The following is a 20881-nucleotide window of genomic DNA, read 5'->3' as shown; positions in this document are numbered from 1 at the left end:
GTACCTTCAACACAAGGAGGCTCATCCATCGCTGCAAATTCCTCAATGTGCTTTTTTCTGACTACCACCACAGCTTCCATCTTACTTGGGTTTAGGTTCAATCAGCTGATCTTCATACATGAGCTGATCTTTTTCAAGCACTGGGTCATCTTTGTAGTATTGGTATGGTCATATCAGGTGAAGGATAGACATAACTGTGAGTCGTCTGCATATTGCTGGCACTCGAGCCCATGTCATTTCACCAGTTCTAATGGCTGAATGTAGAAGTGTAATTTCTCCAAGATTAATCTTTGGACTTCTCTATTTTAGTGCATTCTCTTGGCACTCTGCCACCTTCTTCAGGTGGGACAGCAGTATCTCATGGTCAACAGCACTAAATGCAGCAGAGCGAGCCAGGAGGATGAGAATACATGTCAGATGAGATTTCTTCATAGGAAAAAGACGGATAATTTCCATGGGCTACACTAGCAATGCCAGAATTCAGACTTATAGTTTGCTCATAACTTATGCTTTGTTCTCTCCCATTTTTCTTTTGGATTTGGCAAACTATCTACCAGGCAGCACCTGTTCGGGTGATAAGTTCCGTGGGTGTACTAAGGATAAAGATGCACTGCCTATACTGGGTCCAGGAAGTACTCTGATTTGGTCAGCAACTTTGCATTAGTGGCTAATGAAAGATGACATCATCACCTTTTCAAAACATAATGGTGCTTGGTTTTGGATTAGGTTAGTTTCAGGGACCCAAAGGATGGTGGGCCCATGTTAGTTTGTTGCTTTTTTCCCCAGAAAAAGGGTTCTTGTTACAAAGGGAAACTGGAAACTTCTTTCCACACAAGCAGAGACATGGCTGTATTGCAAAGGCCTCAGGGTAAGGATTAAAGAAAAACAAAATAGAAACCCGTCCTTCTCTAATTAGGGTCTTCATTTGCCAAAGAGCCATTCCACAGCGGGAGGAATTACATTCAGGCCGTTGCTTGGATAACGTCTCCCAGCAGGTTGGCTCCTCAGAGCCAACAATTTCTGGTTACTTGGAGGCAAGCTGCCTATATACGGTTTTAACTGGCCTGGCTTTTGCAGCCGATTTTGCTGAGGAACAGTTTTCTGTTCAGAATGCAGAGATAAAAGCTTGGTTTGGTTTGAAATTCTCCCCACTTTCTTTCTCCCTTTCTTTTTTTAAACTTGGGAATTATAGGTTTGGAGTTTGTGTTATTTCTCTTGTAGACACCAGTGTTTTCCCCCTTAGCCACTTGATTCTCTGCCAGTGAAGGCTGCTGTCTGGAGTCCAGCCATTCAATCAGCCCCTACCTCATCATTAACACTGTGGTGCTGGCGGTCACCGTCCGTTGCTGGTGACAGGAAATCCTAACTTGCAAGAGGTTAACCACAGCCCATAAACAGCCAGGCTAGCTCATTAGTCCCTTTTAGTCGGCCCAAAGGAGCTTTTGGTTGTTTCAACACTGTTCATGGGCTTAAAAGTTTGTGTCTTTGGAGCTCTGAGGAACCAACTTGTCTTCCCCAAAAACAGTAAGGAAAAAAAAAAAGATAACTATCTGTCCCATCAGCCAAGCACATGTCTCCCTGTTCAGATGCCTGGAGACTAAGGTCAGTTCTCTCCAAGTCTTTTGGCACTCTCCTCAAGCATCCAGGGCTGGGCAGCTAGAAAATCTCTGGGGTATTTTTAAAGATTTGTTGGGAATCAAACTTCCAGATACAGACCTATTCACCAGAAAAACCTGCGTACCCATATCCAGATGATGGCTGACGCACCAGAACATGCACATGCATTCTTTTTACTTTCATTAAATGTCTCAGTGTGAATCTCGTGCTGGTAACTTAGCACAGCTCACCGCTCACAAATACACCTCAGTCCTGAGCTAGCGGGACCATCCTATAGGATAATAAGGGAAGTTCAATACATGCTCTCTGCTGACAAAGGGGACATCTTAGTGCTAATTTTTCTTCATTTGTGAAATGGATACCTATGCCACTTGGAATTAGACCTTTGAACTACACAAAACACAAAATTGCCACATGCTACAGATGCAGATACCCTTAAGTACATCTGTGTAGCCATTGTGAAGACATTCAGTGGAAAGGGAGGTTCAAGCTCATAAGTTTTGAGTTGTATTAAACTCCTCTTCCACCAAGCCCTATGTCCCTGAAGTTTCTTGCAAAATGCTCCTAACTTCTTTCTTTGCAACTTCTCTAAAAATCTATTTCTTTTTCATCACTACTGCTAAAACTTGTCTGTCTCTTACTGTGACTACTGGAACCCCTCCCCCTCTAATCTCCCTGCCAATCTATCCAAAACTCCACTGCACTTCTGATTATATCACCCCATTCTCATTTTTAGTGCACTGAATCCTGGCTCTTCACTCGCCTTAGCAAAGCCCTGAACAATCCCATTCCCTGCCTCCACGTCTGCTCCCTGCTCTCTTCATCTTACTGCTCCTTTATCTCACTCTGCTTGCCAGCTTTCCTTTGTTATCATTCCTGTGCTTCATGCAACCTCATTTCTTAGCCAACCACTTCTTGTTGCCTCCAAATCCATTCTTTCATGTAGCCTTCCAACTGTAGCTGTTTCAGTTATCACATGTATTGATTTGGTCTATAAGCTCTTTGTGGCATGAAATGCATATCATGGACTTGTAAATGAGTCACAAACCATGTACAATTATGGAGTTCTAAAATCTTACCCAACTGAAAAACAGGCCAAGTCCTGAAGTCCTCCTCAGTCCTAACTCAGCCAGAACTTCCAGTGACTTCAGTGGGAGTTCTGCCTGAGTAAAGACACCAGTAACAAGTGTCAGAAAATAACAGTGGTTTCTTTAACTCCACGTTTGTTTGATGGGATTGTGGAGGACTCAGTCCTAAAAGGAACATTTATGCACAGCTGATCCACTGTTAGCAAATCTGTGGAGAGGCCAAAGGGAAAAGCATAAGATGTGTCTTTATTTGCATGCTGCTGCCACTCTTTCCATGTTATAAAAATACACAGTGAAAGTCTGAGGATGTCAATGTAATAGTGAAAGCCTAATATCTCTGACTTTTGACACTGGCTGTTATTCTGTAGTCCCTGCTGTTCTCCTCACACCTCTTATATCTGGTTGATATCTCTACACTGACAACATACGCATCTACTTCTCCATAAGTAGGGGTCTCTGTCCAGCCCCATGTCAGCCTCTCTCTGATATTTCTTTCTGTATGGCACTTAACATGGCTGAGATCAAATTCCTTATCTTACACCCTCTCCTCCTGATGCACTCCTGGATTGCCATCCACAATTAGCTCCCTCACCTTTCAATTGAACATTGTCTTTCCCCTTCTCACATCCTTCCACTTACTCTTCCTTAAAGAGACTGCTGAAGTCAAGACATGAAATAATTATGGAGCCAAAAGAAAGGGTTAGGAGGAAAGACAAGAGAAAAGGTGTATCTCAAGTTTAAAACCTTGTCCTCACCTTCATGGAACTTCACAATGCTAGCTTAACCTACATCTCAGACCTTGTTTTAGGTTTTCCCACACATCCCCTGCATTCCACCAATGATAATTATCTCCGATTCCTGTTTCTATGCATGCAGTGCCCACCTGAACCAGTTTGCCAAGTCACTTCCTTCTCCCCATTCAAGTCCCTCTTAAATCTGTTAAATAGGCTTGCAGTTGGAAAGTAGAATGGTCTGGAGGATTGAGCAGGGAGCTGGGAAGCAGGAGGTACATAGTTCTCATCATGCCTTTGCTGAGGAATCACTTGGTGGCTGTGGGCAAATAATTTCCTCTCTTTCCCTCCATTTATATCCATCCCATAATACCTGCTTACCCCACAGGGACATGATGAAGATTAGACTTTAGCTAGTCACTGTACTTCAAACTAGTCAAGCACAACAAATGCTATTATGGAAACCTCACATCTTCCTAGAGGCAAATAGATTTTAAAAACAGAACAAGTGTTATCCTGTCTCTGGATCTCCCTGTGCAGCTCTGTTAGCATCTCAGGATAAAGCGACAAGGAGTCCTGTGGCACCTTATAGACTAACAGAAGTATTGGAGTATAAGCTTTCGTGGGTGAATACCTACTTCGTCAGACGTATTCACCCACGAAAGCTTATGCTCCAATACGTCTGTTAGTCTATAAGGTGCCACAGGACTCTGTCACTTTTTACAGATCCAGACTAACACGGCTACCCCTCTGATACTTGACATCTCAGGATAGTGATTGTCTTATTTTTGGGCTTTGTACCGCACCAAGCTGTATACTATTGGCACTAAGTAAATAAGAATATGGGTGCCTGAGATAGATGGACGTAAAAATACAATGTGAAAATACCAGCACAATTACCAAGATCCCTTCTGAGACATGAGTCTTAAGGAAGCTGCTCCTGCCATAGGACCCACAGTGGACAGATCTGTATCTAATGCTCTCCTGCTAGTTTATTCTACATATTAGAGCTCTTCTCTCCTCCAAACACTTACACTCTTTTCCTTGCATCTTCATGCTCTTTACTGCTGTTGAACTGGTTCTCTCTCTTTTTTTTTTTTTAAGGTATCCTTCATTTTTAGCAACTAGTCTTGAAGTGGCAGCCCCTTTCAACTGTATGTTAACAGAATAAAGCTGTCTGTTCCCTTGGCTCCCATTAAGGCATTGCAGAGCCCCTGTTCTTCCTCAGTTATCTGTGTATAGCCTTAGTTAAATTAAGCATTTGTCCCCATAATTAATATATATATATTTTTAAAAGAATATAAAGCATATATATGCTCTAGACTTGAGAATAGTGTATAATCCTCTAGTAAGTAACTCTGAATTTAAGGGCTGCTTAAAGATAGCAGACAATCCATAACAAGTCCCATTGACTGGAAGTTGAAATTAGAAAATTTCAAACTGGAAACAAGGAGCTACTTTGTTTTAAATCCATAAGGGTAATAAACTATTGGAGCATCTTACCGAGGAATGTGATGGATTCATCATCCCTTGAAGTCTTTAAATCAAGATTGGGTTTTTTTCTAAATTACATGTGCTGGTTTAGCCGTAAGTAACTGGGATTGAAAGTGTTCACTTACACAGTAGGGAAAAAATTCCCTCCAATGCAAGAATTACTGGGTGACGTCCTATGGGCACAGTGGTTGCTCTTGCCTTTTAGATCTATGATCTAAAGCCTGCTAAACAACCAGTGGGGCCCCTGGACAATCGAGATAAAAAAGTATCAGAGGGGTAGCCGTGTTAGTCTGAATCTGTAAAAAGCAACAGAGGGTCCTGTGGCACCTTTAAGACTAACAGGAGTATTGGCAGCATAAGCTTTCGTGGGTAAGAACCTCACTTGCATCTGAAGAAGTGAGGTTCTTACCCACGAAAGCTTATGCTCCCAATACTCCTGTTAGTCTTAAAGGTGCCACAGGACCCTCTGTTGCGAGATAAAAAAGGAGTACTTAAAAAGACGATAAAGTCATTGCGGAGAAACTAAATTAATTCTTTGCTTCAGTCTTCACGGCTGAGGATGTTAGGGAGATTCCCAAACCTGAGCCTTCCTTTGTTGGTGACAAATCTGAGGAATTGTCACAGATTGAAGTGTCATTAGAGGAGGTTTTGGAATTAACTGATAAACTTAACAGTAACAAGTCACCGGGACCAGATGGCATTCACCCATGAGTTCTGAAAGAACTCAAATGTGAAATTGCGGAACTATGGGCAGCAGGTTTAAAACAAATAAAAGGAAGTTCTTCTTCACAGAACACACAGTCAACCTGTGGAACTCCTTGCCTGAAGAGGTTGTGAAGGCTAGGACTGTAACAGGGTTTAAAAGAGAACTAGATAAATTCATGGAGGTTATGGCTATTAGCCAGGATGGGTAAGGAATGATGTCCGTAGCCTCTGTTTGTCAGAGAGTGGAGATGTATAGCAGGAGAGAGATCACTTGATCATTACCTGTTAGGTTCACTCCCTCTGGGGCACCTGGCATTGGCCACTGTCGGCAGACAGGAAACTGGGTTGGATGGACGTTTGGTCTGACCCAGTATGGCCATTCTTATGTTCTTATGAGCTAGCATTGGAAATGTATGCCAGGCCAGCCTAATCTCATTCGAAAGAGCTCTTCCATTTTGGACTCAGAATGGTTTCCCCTCTTTTCACAGAAAATGATGGGCCTTGTAGTAGGGCTACTACAAACTTTCAACATTTGAATTACTTCTCTCAAAGAGAATGTTAAATATTAAAGTTAAATATTGTTTAAATATTAGGGACCTGAGTTGAGTTTTGTTAAGCCTAAGGGATTTAAACACATCTTCACTGAATTTTAGTTCCACAAAATACTATGTAGCTCATCCATGACTTTTTAAACAAGATAGGCATGCAACTGTACCCTACTTTGCATATGCAATTCCTACAACTGGAACAGATTTAATTGTTTCTACATTCAACTACCCAATTTGTGCATGCATCATAGTAATTACGTATGCAGGTTAGGAAAGCAATTGCACTTTCTTTTTGTGCACATAATTACATGCCTGACTTTAATTTTAAAGTCCTAGATACAAACCAGTTTACCACCTGCTTTATTTCTGTTTCAGCAGCTCGCAAATACCATTTGTGAACAAAATGGTTAACACCTGGCTCCGAAATACGAAATGTAATGTAAAACTATTTTCAAATGCAAATGAATTTACTGCTGGGGAGAAGTGTGTCTGATTCTAAATTTTCTTGCAGCAAGCTGGATGGAGCCACAGATTTGCAGGAAGTCAGAGGCTCACACGGGAAAAGTGACTAGTAGGAGAGAAACAACTTAGTACTTAAAATTCTGTCTTCAAGTACTGTACAAGTATTAACCAGTATATGGTAATAAACTTGTAACTGTACAATGTCCCAGGAGCCCTCCCTAAAAAGGGCCCCTATTAGGTATGAGTCCTGCAAAATAGGGTCCCCTACCTGACAAATGAATTGGTAATAAAATCTGAGATTGGGGGGGAGGGGAAGGGTTATCATCAGACTGTCTTCTCTGGCATGTGCCCTACCTCAGGGGTACCAGAAGCTTCTGCAAGCAGAACTGATGGAGCATCAACATTTCAACTGAGTTTCCAGGAGCTGGTTTCTTGAGAGGCATTTTATAGATGGCAGTTTTTTAAAGTGCTTTATGGACTCTTCTGTGGATTAACTGGTGAGTTAAGTTCCTAGTGTCTATTTTAAAACATGCTCCTTGGGGCAAAACTTTACCCTCTGTTTTCTGCACAGTGCCAAAGCACACTGTTGATGCTCTAATATTAAATACACACTGCACTTCTGGCCTAAAAACATTATCCTTCCTAAATGCTTGGTTAAGAATTTGAACAGCTCTGCCTGCAAAGGCTTATAGGTACACCTTACGTAGATACCATTTGGAAACAAAGACTCTGAGTAAGACCTAGAACTGGACAAGAAAAGCAGCCAACCTCACAAAGTGAAGGAACTCAAGTCAGGGTCACATAACATTCTGGGACATAACTCCAATACAATGAGTGGACAAAATGAAAGGTAAGCCAGATTTATAATTATTGTTCAATTTTATTTCCAGATTCTTAAATATTCCACTAAATCCAAACTAAAACCCATTCCCGTTAGAACAGACCACTCCATAAATTGGCCTTAGGGCTGCATCTGTAGATCTGCAGTTTAAGTGTACCTGGTAAGAATGTTTGAATTACAAAACCCATTAGAAAGCCAAACAATTAGAACCCATGGCTACACTTCCCAAACAAGATGCTGACTCTCACTCCGACAGCAACCACAACCTTAACTCTAACCCATGGCAACTGCAATAAAATATTATCATTATGACATAACACAAGAGGTTCTTCTAGTCAGTCTTAATGTAGATATGCTCTGATTTAAGTTCAATAAATAAAGCAAATGGGTTCATTGGGGGAGGAGATGGTGGAAGTATACTTAGCTTTTTAAGAAATCCTAACACTGGACTGAGGAAAGCCAGCCGGTTTAGAGGTGGGTGCATTCTCCCTCTTGCTGAGATCCATGGGAGTGAAGCCATGCTATTGCTCACCTCCTAAGAGCCACAGAAGGTAAATCCCTCTTCAGTGGACCTTAGGAGGGGCACAGAAAAATAAATCCCTTCCCGAGGACTTTGAGGCTTGTATGAGAGGGCAGGTTTTGTGGCTTAAAGCTGGTCTTCAGTATAGTCTCTTGCTAGCCATTCTGACTCTGGTCCTGCCCTGGTATCATAGAGAAAAAGGCAGGGCACTAGTAATTCTAGGTTCCACCAGTTTAACTTATTTAAAATCAGTCAGTCAGTCAGCATTGGTAATTTACCAGTGAAAGAACCACACACAAGTTTGCGTGCATCACACAGGCAGGCACTCCCTGCCTGCAGCCATGCAGCATGTGCAGGCACTTTCATTGTAACTTCAGACAACTTTACTCTGGAAAACAGGGCAAGGCAAGGTTGTGCTGTTGCAGCGTGTGGGGGAGAGGCCTGGCCAACGGAGAACCAGTTTCATTGTGCTGCCTGCATTGAGAAGGCAGGAATTCTAGAAGGGGAAAAGGTTCCCTTTGAAGCACATGGCACTAAGAGCTTCCCAGTGACCATGGCAACAGGCTCAGTGGGTTCCCAGCCTGAGAACCAAGGAGCAACAGCCATGATTCAAAAACAAAACAAAACAAAAAAAAACAACAGTCTGAAAGAAGAGGAGGGAGGAGGGGCAGGGGGAATGAAGCAGAATTAGCCTGGCAGAAACTGAGCGGCTCCCTGGTAGGCAAATCCAGCCAATAATGCTTGTTGGGTTCATGGGGTTTCCTTTTCATTTTCAAAGCTTTCTTCTTCCTTCTTCATTCCCCTTCCAGCCCTATTCAGGAGCTCATCAGATCAGTAAAGCCCAGGCCTTTGCTTCGCCTGCATGCAGCGGTGCCTTAAACAGGACTGCACTGTGATCAAAGGAGATGCTAAATCAAGGCTGCCACACACACCCCTTGCCCAACCAGGACCCAGTTTTCACTGGTGCTGAAATGGGAGCTGTTTTTAGAGGGGGAGCAAAGAGGATGACACTCTTGTGATTGTCCTTCCATTACATCATATAATGCTCATTCTTGCTGGACAGATTTCTTGTGATGCAAAGATCTCTCTAAAATTAAAAACATTCTTGTTCTTAAATACTGGGCCTATTTAATGAGCGGATAGAGAACTGGTGTAAAGCTACTGAAAACACAGACTATTGTTCTGCCCTGAGAAGAATCCTTGTACCAAACAGATAGATCACTGTGTTATGGATAGACAACACTTATATTTCAGATTGTGACTTTTTCCCTTTACTTAAATTCATCCTCAGTTCTCTCCCTCTTGCTTTCTAATGTGAGAAAGCTTAGCGCTCCTCACCCACCTGACACACTCTCATTCTGACACTTTCCCTGTTATTCCTAATGGCACCTTTCTACACAGCTCCTGATGTTCCTTGATCTTCTGAGTCATCTTCAAGCCTGGTCCACACAAAGTTGCAGAAGTATAACTGAAAGTGTGATTTTAAACCAATTCCGTTAAACTGTGGCAGCTCTGTATATAGACACTCTTATGTCTGTTTAAATCTAGTTTATATTGGTTCAATCTGCAGTCTGTAATTCATAGATGCAAGGTAAACAGATATAAACTGGTTTTAAACTGATAAATATGTACAATGTTCTGTGTGGATGTTAATTATTTTTTAAATCAATTTAAGTTAAACTTCTGTGCAAACCCTTTTCTTTATTTCCACAGTACCGATTTTCTTCCTACCATCAAACTGCCAGATTAAATAATCCAACTTTTTATACACCACTTTCCACATAAAAAAAAAAACTTAGTTCTCACAGTTAACAGAATGGCTTCCAATGGAATTAAGGATGAAGGAGAGTTACTGGCAGATTCCAACCTGACTTCAGAGTTAGAAAATCCATGGGGATCTGGGAAAGGAGTAGAAACTCCAGCTGCAATTATGTTGCTGCGTTCGTCAGAAGGCAAAGACAAAGCAGAATCTCTCCCAGTGGCCTATGGCTCATTATGGAATTAAAGTTCAACAGCCCTGCATCTTGGGTTTTTACACAGACTAGTTCATCTATTCTACAAAAATGTCTTTTGAAAGAGGAACTATTTGCATCTGCAAGTAAAAAAAAATTCAGTAGACAGATCTTAACTTTCATATCTTTGTTGAGGTTTCAAAATCTTTACTTGATTTGTTAACTCAAACTATTTCCATTATACCTGGGTCTACTGGAAAAATAGGCAGGTTTGCTATTTTCCTCCATTCTATGGAAACAACCCAGACAAAGAAGATGATCACAAAGTTTACAATCTCAGCCATGGACACACTAGTGGAGATACTCAGCCAAACTGTCCCAGTGGACTATATCCCAAGTATCTTAGGCCTGGTCCACACTAACCCCCCACTTCGGACTAAGGTACGCAAATTCAGCTACGTTAATAACGTAGCTGAATTCGAAGTACCTTAGTCCGAACTTACCGCGGGTCCAGACGCGGCAGGCAGGCAGGCTCCCCCGTCGATGCCGCGTACTCCTCTCGCCGAGCTGGAGTACCGGCGTCGACGGAGAGCACTTCCGGGATCGATTTATCGCGTCTAGACAAGACGCGATAAATCGATCCCAGAAGATCGATTGCCTGCCGCCGAACCAGGAAGTAAGTGTAGACGTACCCTAAGGCCCGACTTGACAAAGCCATGGCTGGGATGATTTAGTTGGGAATCGGTCCTACTTTGAGCAGGGGGTTGGACTAGATGACCTCCTGAGGTCCCTTCCAACCCTGATATTCTATGATTCTATGTTAAAACCATTATTTGACACTTTTTTGGGGGAAAGACAATATGAGAGGTGTTCAGGCTTCTCTAATGGTCCTGCCATGAGGGCAGGGGACTGGACTCGATGACCTCTTGAGGTCCCTTCCAGTCCTAGAATCTATGAATAGCAGAGGAAGTGAAAAATAACTAAGACTTTTTTCTTTAAAGAAACTTATGGCAACACCAACATGTATTTCACTTAAAATCCTTGTGTTGCTATGAACTCCACTTCCCAACAGGCTTTCCCTTCTTCCACAAAGGCTGCAACAATCTGCCAGGAATCTTTCTACATTGGGCATTTTCTTAAAAGGGACACAAGAGAGAATACAAAGTTTATTACCATTGTTTACAACTAGACCTTGCAGATGCACTTTTGTTTGAGGGTAGCACTTGTACTGTATTTATACCCTATTAATTTTTTCTATCCTTGTTTCCCTGGAGTCCAAATTGCTAGGAGGACTCTTAACAATAGCAGCTAGAAGTCAAATGCAGCCAGTCTCCCGTCACCTCCTGCTACGTTATATTCATTTTCTTAGCCTTGACAGATACTGTAGTCACACTGGTTTCTACAGTTAGATTGATTAGATGCTTAAAACACATTATTCCCACAGATTGGCTTTTGAGGATCATAGTGTGTGCGTCCACATCTGTCCAGGTGTTCAGTGCTCATGAAAATTACTGGTTTGAAAGCCCTGGAGACTAGAATTCTCTGTTTATACACAGAACCAGAACAGCCAAGGCAGTGGCAATGCAAGCTTCCACCATGCACCATCTGCCAACATGCCTCAGTCCTGATGTGGCGGGATTAGCAAGAAGGGTGGAAAAAAATAGTTTCCAGGGCTCTTTAGTGTCTTGTTTAAGACTACCAACAGCGGGAAGCAATTAAATGACAATTATGGTGGTAGGTCTGTGGTGGGTTCACCTTTCTACTGGGAACTGGACTGAGCCCACAGTCATTCCATACAGGCCAAAGAGCGATCAGATGGTAATTGTCTGTCACAACCAACCTGCTCAGGATTCACGGTGGTCACTGGTGACATGCAGGTGAAATACTGTCTGCCATTCCCAATCCTGGCCACTAGCTAGTTATGCAAGGGTTGCCAGCTACATTGCATCTGAGTTTCCCACTCATGACTTGAGCCCTACAATTGCTCAAAGATTATTCTATTGTGTAGCTGATGGCAAAAAACTCACATGAATCTTTTGATCTTCTTATGGAATGTTCCACAGAATTCTTCTTAAGCTACTGCTTTTTTCCTCTGTATCTGCAGACACTTGATGCTTTAATTGTCAGAGGTCTAATTACTTTCTGCATGCAGAAGATGTAGAGACAGGTTCTTTTTGGTTTATCCTGAGGATGTGTGTCTCCTAATTTCATGCTCTCTGGCTGAGATCATTAGTTAGGGATTCAAGAATTTTTTAGCATTTAACATAAGTGAAAAACCAGAAGTTTATGTTTTTAGGACCTATTGCCTCTTCCTATATACAAGTATTAGAGAGACAAGGCAGGTAAGGGAATATTTTTTATTGGACCAACTTTTGTTGGTGAGAGAGACAAGCTTTCGAGCCACACAGGGCTATTCTTCAGGTCTGGGCACTGAGGTCTGTGCGGCTCAAGAGCTTGTCTCTCTCACCAACAGAAGTTGGTCCAATAAAAGATATTAGCTCACCCGCCTTCTCTCTCTAATATCCTGGGACCGACACGGCTACAACTACACTGCATATATAAAAGTACGTTAAGATTTACTTCTCCCATATCACTTTAGACTGAGCCTGATGAATATCACTTCATTCAGATCTCTCTCACTTTTTATGTAGATGCCATCTGGTAGCTATTTCCACATTCTGGTCCATGCTTTGCTTTTTTCTTGCCTCAATCACTAATGATCCCCTTGTTGGTCTTCTTGCCTGATCCCTTTTTGGCTTACATTCTGTCCAAATTCCATGGGTCATTTGATTTTTCATTGTTCCTTTTCTCATCTCCTGCACCTTTACAGGTATGCATTTGCTGATGTCTGAATAAAGTTGCAAAATTATCTTTTTGACACTTACAGCTGTTCATACTGTTCCATGCACATGTTTACAGAACCTAAGTCATTTATCCTTCCCAGGAAACTGACCACTATGACCTAGTTTGTTTAAATCTAAACTTTGTTTCTTTTAATCTGCTGTATTCTGGTTTGTACTGTCTTTTATGCCCTGTACAGAACCTTAGAATTCATGAAAGCTGCTATACAAACTATTAGACAGCACAAGCCTTGTTCCAAATCCTTGCAATGCAGAACCCCCAACTGAGTTTGCAACAAGACTCTCAGGCTTGTGTCTGCCCTTTGCACACTTCTAACTTTTGAATCTATACTGGAAATTGTATTATGAGAATTGTGTGCAAGATGAAGAGTAAAGAGACTTAATCTGCCAGCACTCAATAAAAAAGGAATCCTTTAAATCCTGGTTTATGGGAGATCCACTGCATTTCAGATAACAATGTGCTGTGGAAGTGACTTTGTGACTCCATAGCCAAAAAACAAAGCCTTTGAACACTCCTTCCTTGCTGTCTCAGCATCCAGTGAAAACCAAGCTTGAACAGCAGGGCAATGAAAATTACCTTTAGTGGATGCCATCTGCAAGATGTTTGTGGGAAGGTGTGACATCAATTGTGAGAAATGAGGATGGGGAGGATCCTCAAATGGCTTAACAAAACACAGTGAACAAGTTGCTTTGGCACAGCTGAAATCAAGAAGCTTGGAAGGCATATTCAGGGCCCCACACTTTCTCTCACTCCCTGAAAGGGTGGCTTTACTAGGGCTATCTCCCACACTAAAGCAATTAGTCAGGGGAAAGGCCATGATAGCAGGTTGGAGCAACGCTCCTGAAATTATTTCAGTCACAGGAATGTCAAGCATGCTCCATCACTGCATCTGCCCAATTCCAGCATCAGCCCTTCAGCATAATGAGAAATAACAATTCACCACAAATCGTAAAAATGTAATGGGCTATAAATGTCAGAGATGTAGAATGGAGAAATAACTGACTCTGCAAACCAACGTCATTCTATAGCAGGGTAGGCAACCTATGGTACGTGTGCCAAAGGTGGCACACTAAATGATTTTCAGTGGCACTCACACTGCCCGGGTCCTGGCCACCGGTCTGGGGGGCTCTGCATTTTAAATGAAGCTTCTTAAACATTTTAAAAACCTTATTTACTTTACATACAACAATAGAAAGAGACCTTCTAAAAACGTTAAAATGTATTACCGGCACGTGAAACCTTCAATTAGAGTAAATAAATGAAGAGTCGGCACACCGCTTCGGAAAGATTGCCGACCCCTGTTCTATAGTTTAATTACATACATAAATGCACACAGCAAGAGCATTAAGGTCGCGAAGTCAAGGACTCAAAAGTTAGAAAATGCCAGAATTAAGGTTTTCCATGAAAATCTTAATTCAGCCTCCTTGTGTGTACACATTAGGATATCTTCAGGTATATGTTTCCCTCCTTCCCCCACAAGAGGACTCCTGCTTCATTCAGAGCACAGTCTGGATGGTGTTGACTCATTATTCAATTTTTTTTAATCCTTATTCGTTATATGGCTTCAGGCCTTATTTACTGCACACAGGTCAAACCCTGAACTGAATACAGAATTATTAATATCCTCACAGGCTTTTCTATAATGCCCATCACCACAGTGTCTTCACAAACAATGAATTTATCTTCACAACACTCCTGTAAGGTAAGGTGATATTATTCCCAATTTGCAGATAAGGAATGGAGGCACAGAGTTTAAAGCCAAAATTGCCTAAAATGTCTATTATTTGGGTTCCCAACTTAAGATGCCTAGGGGGCCAGATTTTTTAGTTGATTCTTCCTTTTTTAGAGCATTTTTATTGTACTTTATAGAGTCAAAGCACAGTTGTAGTTATGAGCACTCAGCACTTCCAGAAATCAGACTTCAGCTATCTCGAGTCAGACACCCAGAAAATGAGGCCATCTGTGAAAAGTTTGGTTTAAATAACTTGCTAAGCATGACATAGGAACTGTGGCACAGACACGGATAGAATTCAGTGTTCAAGGGTGGCATTAAATCAACTCAGCCACAAGATCATCTTTTCCTCTTTCTAGAATACCATCTCCTTCCCAATACACCTTTCAATTCAACAAGTGAGGTGGGGGTTCTATAACCTATAACCTCATCCACTACACAACCCAGATTCATTTCCAGAGCACCATCTACTCTATAAACTGAAGGAGGGAGGGGTGCTGTGGCAAAAATAGTTTTTAATCACATGATTACAATCACAATTTATACATACAAGGAGCTGAATTAAGATTGCACAGGCAACCTTAATATTGGCATTTTTTAAAAGTTTGAGTGCTTGACTTTTCAACCTTAATATAGTTTCATTGTATATAAACTTCCTAAATTTTTATTTAAAAAAAAAAAAATCAAACAAAACTCAAAATTCCATGACATGGAGCAATACAGACCTCCACATGGGTCATCAGCAGGGTAGGAACCTTTTAATCCATAGCACAAGCCAACAATGACTGGTAGCAGTAGAAGGCTGTTATCCTCTATGAGGCCCTGACACCAGAGGGGGATGAGATTCACACTTTGCCAGTAATTTTCACAGCTATTTGCTAGACAGCAGAGGAATGTTGGGGGCTCTGAAATCCTGGTTTTAGTTTCAAGTTCTGGAAAAGTTTTTTCTCTAGGGGTTACAGCCTCTTGTGCTCCCATCCCTCAGAGACTGTCCCCAACCAAACCTACTCCTCAACACCCTGCATTTGAGTCAGGAAGCTTTCCCTTTCTCCTCCATGCTGCCTGGGCACCTGCAGAGGGTGCACTGAGAGCACAAAAAAGTTAGTCTCTCTGTTCTTACTTCTGGTGCCTTGCACCACATGATCCCAGCGCTGCTGGCAGAATCAATGCAAGGAAAGTCCTGCTCAGCATCTACAATCCTGGACTGGAGCATGCTCAGTGCAGACAGAATGTTCAGAAAACTTTGCTCCCAACCTCTAACAAATCTCTACAGATCATGTAGAAATGGTGATTTTCAGAAGCATATAACATAGCTAAATTTGGTTGTATTTTCACAGGGATGACAAAGGCATCTCTCTGACACCATGGCACCCTCCACACATCACATTTTAAGTCCTTGATCCAATGCATGGAGGCACTAGAACTTCTCAATGAAAAGATTGCAAGAACTTTTTTAAAATGGGCTAAGCTTTTTTTCCCCCTAACCTTGTTCTTGGAAATGCTAATCAGTTTTTGCTGAAGCTTTTAAAAAAACATTTAGTCTCAAGACAGCCAGGGCTGTAAAACAAGGTCTTATAATGGAAAGCATTAAGCAACCTCAACTAGGTGTCACTTCCAACTGCATCTATAATGTCATCTCTTGTTTAAACATTAGTCTTTGAAAAACACTAATCCTAGAATATAAATGGTCAAGCAGGACTTTGGCTGGAAGATCAAGAGAGCTGGACACTGAACCAGGATAGCAGAACTGAGGACCCGGAGTTTGGAGTCTTCTAGTCTAAAGTTACCGTCAGAGTAATTCTAGTGCCCCAGCTGCTGCTCAGAGCCTTGCCCAGTGGCAACGTGAAGTTAACAGGACTGGTAAATTTTATGGCTCCTATTCAGAATCCTGTGGTCTGTAGTGAAACTGCCAAGAATCCAGTCCGTTCTATAGTACTGCTGTTGCTGGATTGCTATAGCCCTGAGCTACAGCTGAGTCACTGGAGCTATCCTCTGGAGAGGAGAACTCACAAAAAGGAAATGGTGCAGGGTACAATAGCTCAGACACCCTCACAGAAACAGAGAGATTGGGGATGGATAGAATAGCAAAAGACTCTCCTGCTTTTCTAGTAGCCAGGAGGGTGGAGAAGAAGCAAAGAAACTCCCTACTCTGGTGAAAGTCATAAAGATATGACTTTATATCCCGGGGGGAGGGATAGCTCAGTGCTTTGAGCATTGGCCTGCTAAACCCAGGGTTGTGAGTTTGAGGGGGCCACTTAGGGATCTGGGGCAAAATCAGTACTTGGTCCTGCTAGTGAAGGCAGGGGGCTGGACTCTATGACCTTGCAAGGTCCCTTCCAATTCTAGGAGATAGGATATCTCCATTAATTATTATATATCCTCCCTCCACAACCCAAATAATCCAGAGGCCCTGGTCGGGTAGGGGCGGCACGGCAGGAAGGGTTCTCCCACTTTCCATCTGCCAGAGGAGGCTGGGAAAGCAGCTAGTAGCCAAAGACTGGTACAAGAGACTGAGTCCCTAAGCAGGGCCCAGGGACATACACCTCCCAGTACCCTACCCACTCCCCAGCAGTAAAGTGCTGAACTTTTCACCAGGACATTGGCCCAGGTCTTTTCTGGTCCCTCCCTCTTTCACATTAACCCCCAGCTAGTACATATCTGCTAAATTTTTCCATGCCTTATTTCTTCACAAAACTCCCAGAAAAGAGCTCAATATATTTAGTTTAACAAAGAGAAGGGCAAGTGGTGACTTGATTACAGTCTACAAAATCCTACATGGGGAAGAAATATTTAATAAGCTCTTCAGTCTAGCAGAGAAAGCTCTAACATGATCCAATGGCTGGAAGTTGAAGCTAGACAAATTCAGACTGGAAATAAGGCATAATTTTTGACAGTGAGAGTAATTAACCATTGGAACAATTTACCAAGGGTCATGGTGGATTCTCCAAAACTGACAATTTTTGAAATAAGATTGGATATTTTTCTAAACGATCTGCTCCAGGAATTATTTTGGGAAAGTTTTATGATCTGTGTTATACAGCAGGTCAGACTAAGTGATCACAATAGTCCCTTCTGGCCTTGGAGTCCATGAATCTCCCCATTTTGCCCCGTTTTATGCACCCCCTGCATAACTGCAATGAGACCACCACCAGCAGAGCACAATACTTTGCTGAAACTCCTCCTTGAGCTAAATGGCCTTCTTTGCCCAAATCTTTCCTCTCCCCCAGCCATTTTTCATACCTGAAATGCCCCTTTTCAAGCTTGGTACAAGTGCCATATCCCATGGGAGACCTTAGAAAGGATCTGTTTGGGGGGAAAAGTTTCCTCCAGTTTTTCTCATTTGTCACAAGAGGGAACTATCCCCTTTTAGAAACAGAGTTGCAAGCTCCATTTATCCAAAATATTGGTGGTCATTTTTTCCCTTACCTTGCCCAGAACAGTGAGGCATGGTTTAGGCTCCAACTCAGGCTGTTCCAGTTTCACAACTCCTACCCAGCCATATTCATACAAGTCCTCTTCATCATTGCTATTACACAGTCCCAGTGGATGCATCTGAAACAGAACAAGGGGAGATGAAGAGAAGTTGGTAAAGGCGTTAACCAAAACATTAACATGAAAACAAGACAGTGTTCTTTATGATGGAAGTAATAAAATATTCTACTGGTGGCCTAAATACAGAGTATAGTATAGTATATCAGTCAAATACATACTAAACAGAGAAATATCTGCTTGCTGTTCAGACAGTGGCACATCAGAAGGTGAGAAAAGTTCCATAATAGTGCTAAATATTTTTATTGTAGTCCTTACACTTCTGATCTCAATTGTGATTTGACAGAGCTCAGATTTGCCAGTAACAGATGGATTGGAAACCAGTGGTGCAAAACAGTTAGGAAGCCAAAAGCAGCAAAACACTCCATATGAAGATTGATAGCGTCAGACAAATCAGCAATTACTTTGATCTTAAAATGTTATTCCAGTCTAGAGTTTTCCTCAAACAGGAAGCAGCCCAGCACAGTCCTCTCCTTGAGAAAGGGCAATGAATGAATATACCCATGGGGCACTGCAACAGTAACCCAGAGTATCTGCATTCTCACACATACAGTAGAATACTCCCAGACCAAAAAAAAACCAAACAAACAAAAAAAACCCTAACATTGCAATAGTGCCCAAAGCCCTCAGCTAGGATCGGGGCCCACTGTACTAGGTATGATACCGAGATACTGTCTCTGCCCCAAACAATTAATTATCTAATTTGAAAAGGAACCCAGCTAGACAGTGTAAACCAGAATCATAAAAATAAAATCCCTGCAGTTAACACAGGTCAGATAATACACAAGCTGATGGTTCCAGGTCATCTGAAAGAGATCGCTCCTGTAACGCAAAGGCAGGTGCAAATAAGTGTGTGTATTGGGGGGTCACCCACAGATAGCAGAGTTAAGGTTGCATGGCATGTACCTGAACTCCTCTCCAGCACTGCACATAAGCCTGTCTTGATGTCTTGTGAGATCTGCAACCTCCACACCCTGCAGGCAATTTACCACATGGTTCTCCCAGTCATCACAAACCCAACTATCTATATTCTAATAATCAAATCCCCATCACTATTACCTGGCTCTTCCTAACAATGGGTTCCCACGCCAGGAGGAGTATCCTCAGTGTGAGAGGATATCATGACATCATCTGGAGGGCGGATCTCAACTATAGGATTGTTTCCCTCCACTCCAGCTTGATAGTCTTCTTCCCCGAGACTTTCATCCTCCTTAACAGCACAGAGGCTGTCAGACTGGGTGTGGGACCATTCTACCACGTCCCTGAAAGCCTCAGCTAAGTACCTCACATAAGGGCTGTTATAAAGAAGATGGTGATCTATTATTCTCCACGTCCACCAGGCTAGGACAAGTAGTAATAGGCTTCATCTTCAGCAAGGAAAATTTAGGAAGTTTTTCCTAATATCTAAACTAACTATAAAGAAAGTTAAGCTCTGGACCACGCTTACAAGGGAGGTTGTGGAATCCCCATCACTGTAAGTTTTTAAGAACAAGTTGGACAAACATGTCAGGGATGGTCTAGGTCAGGGGTCCCCAACGTGGTGCCCGTGGATGCCATGGCACCCGCCGGGGCGTCTAAGTGCGCCTGCGTACTGGCCAGCGGACGAGCATCCACTGAAATGCTGTCGAGAAGCATCATCATCCAGAGGTGTCACCGCCGAAATGCTGCCGATTTTCAGCGGCATTTCGGTGGCGACGCCTATTGACGTTGCCGCTTGTCGGCGGCGACGCCTATTGACGTTGCCGCTTGTCAGCGGCATTTCAGCGGATGCTCATCCGCCGCCACGGTCCTCCGTGGCTCGTTGTCTGGTGCCTGCCAGACGAAAAAGGTTGGGGACCACTGGTCTAGGTTTATCTGGTCCTGCCTGAGTGCAGGGGGCTGGACTTAATGACTTCTCAAGGCCCCTTCCAGCCCAATGACTCTATGCATCTCTTTCCTTTGATCACACACATGGGAGTCAGGGACAGGGGCTCTCACACACTCCTAGAGGAGCACAGCCCCTGAGATCACCTCATATCACAAAATCACAGCTCTGACAAGCTGCTCCAACTAATCCAACTAATCTCTCCACTTCATACAGCTACATATAATATAGTAATTGTAATTGGAGTGCATGCAGATAATCCCCAGAGGCTCCAGCCGGGCAGAGTTAAGGTTGCATGGGTGTGTATCGTAACTCTGTATTTCCTAGTTTTTAAAAGTCTGTGTTTTGATTAACTTAATGTTCTGGAAGGACACAAAATACCACTGGACTACCTTAACTCTGCATTAAAGTTTTTTGTGAGTGAATATAGTGCTATAGTTACACCCTCTTCCTGTACAGCAAAACAAACACTATAGTTATCTAACACTTCCAATGACTTGGAAGAATAGTGTAGGGCCATGATCTGATCCTTGCAGGACACCACTAGAAATGCACCCATTCAGTGATGATCCCCAGTTAACAAGTTACATTTTGAGGCCTGTCAGTTAGCCAGTTCGAAGCAAGTCTACCCCAAACAGTAGCTGGAACATCTGTGCACTGCTGGGAGCTGCGAGCCCTAGTGCATGAGGTGTGTTACAGGTGTGACAGAGCGACCACCCAGGAGCTCAAGCACCAATTTTTTCAGCATAGAATAGACTTTTAGTGGGATAGTGAATATTCTCATTTTCTGAAGAGTAAAATATTCAAGGAGTGTCTTCCTAACAAAAACATTTACAATGGGAGGAGGAGAAGAAAGAGAGGCAAATCCATCAAACAAAGGAACATGGTTATTAATAAACTCTTGTATGTAGTGGTG

The 20881-nt window shown here is 42.5% G+C and overlaps 1 protein-coding gene across 1 annotated transcript in view; it reads right to left on the bottom strand.

The window, feature by feature from the left end:
* Positions 1-20881, bottom strand: part of ZNRF3 (zinc and ring finger 3) — a 204189-nt gene that overhangs the window by 38319 nt on the left and 144989 nt on the right. Inside the window, exon 2 of the mRNA XM_065417916.1 lies at positions 17979-18104. Within this exon, the coding sequence (XP_065273988.1) occupies positions 17979-18104 (126 nt within the window). The remainder of the gene's footprint in view (positions 1-17978; positions 18105-20881) is intronic.

Source organism: Emys orbicularis, chromosome 16 (genome assembly GCF_028017835.1).
Source record: "Emys orbicularis isolate rEmyOrb1 chromosome 16, rEmyOrb1.hap1, whole genome shotgun sequence".
Lineage (NCBI taxonomy): Eukaryota > Metazoa > Chordata > Testudines > Emydidae > Emys > Emys orbicularis.
This window is presented reverse-complemented; position numbering and strand designations above follow the sequence as displayed.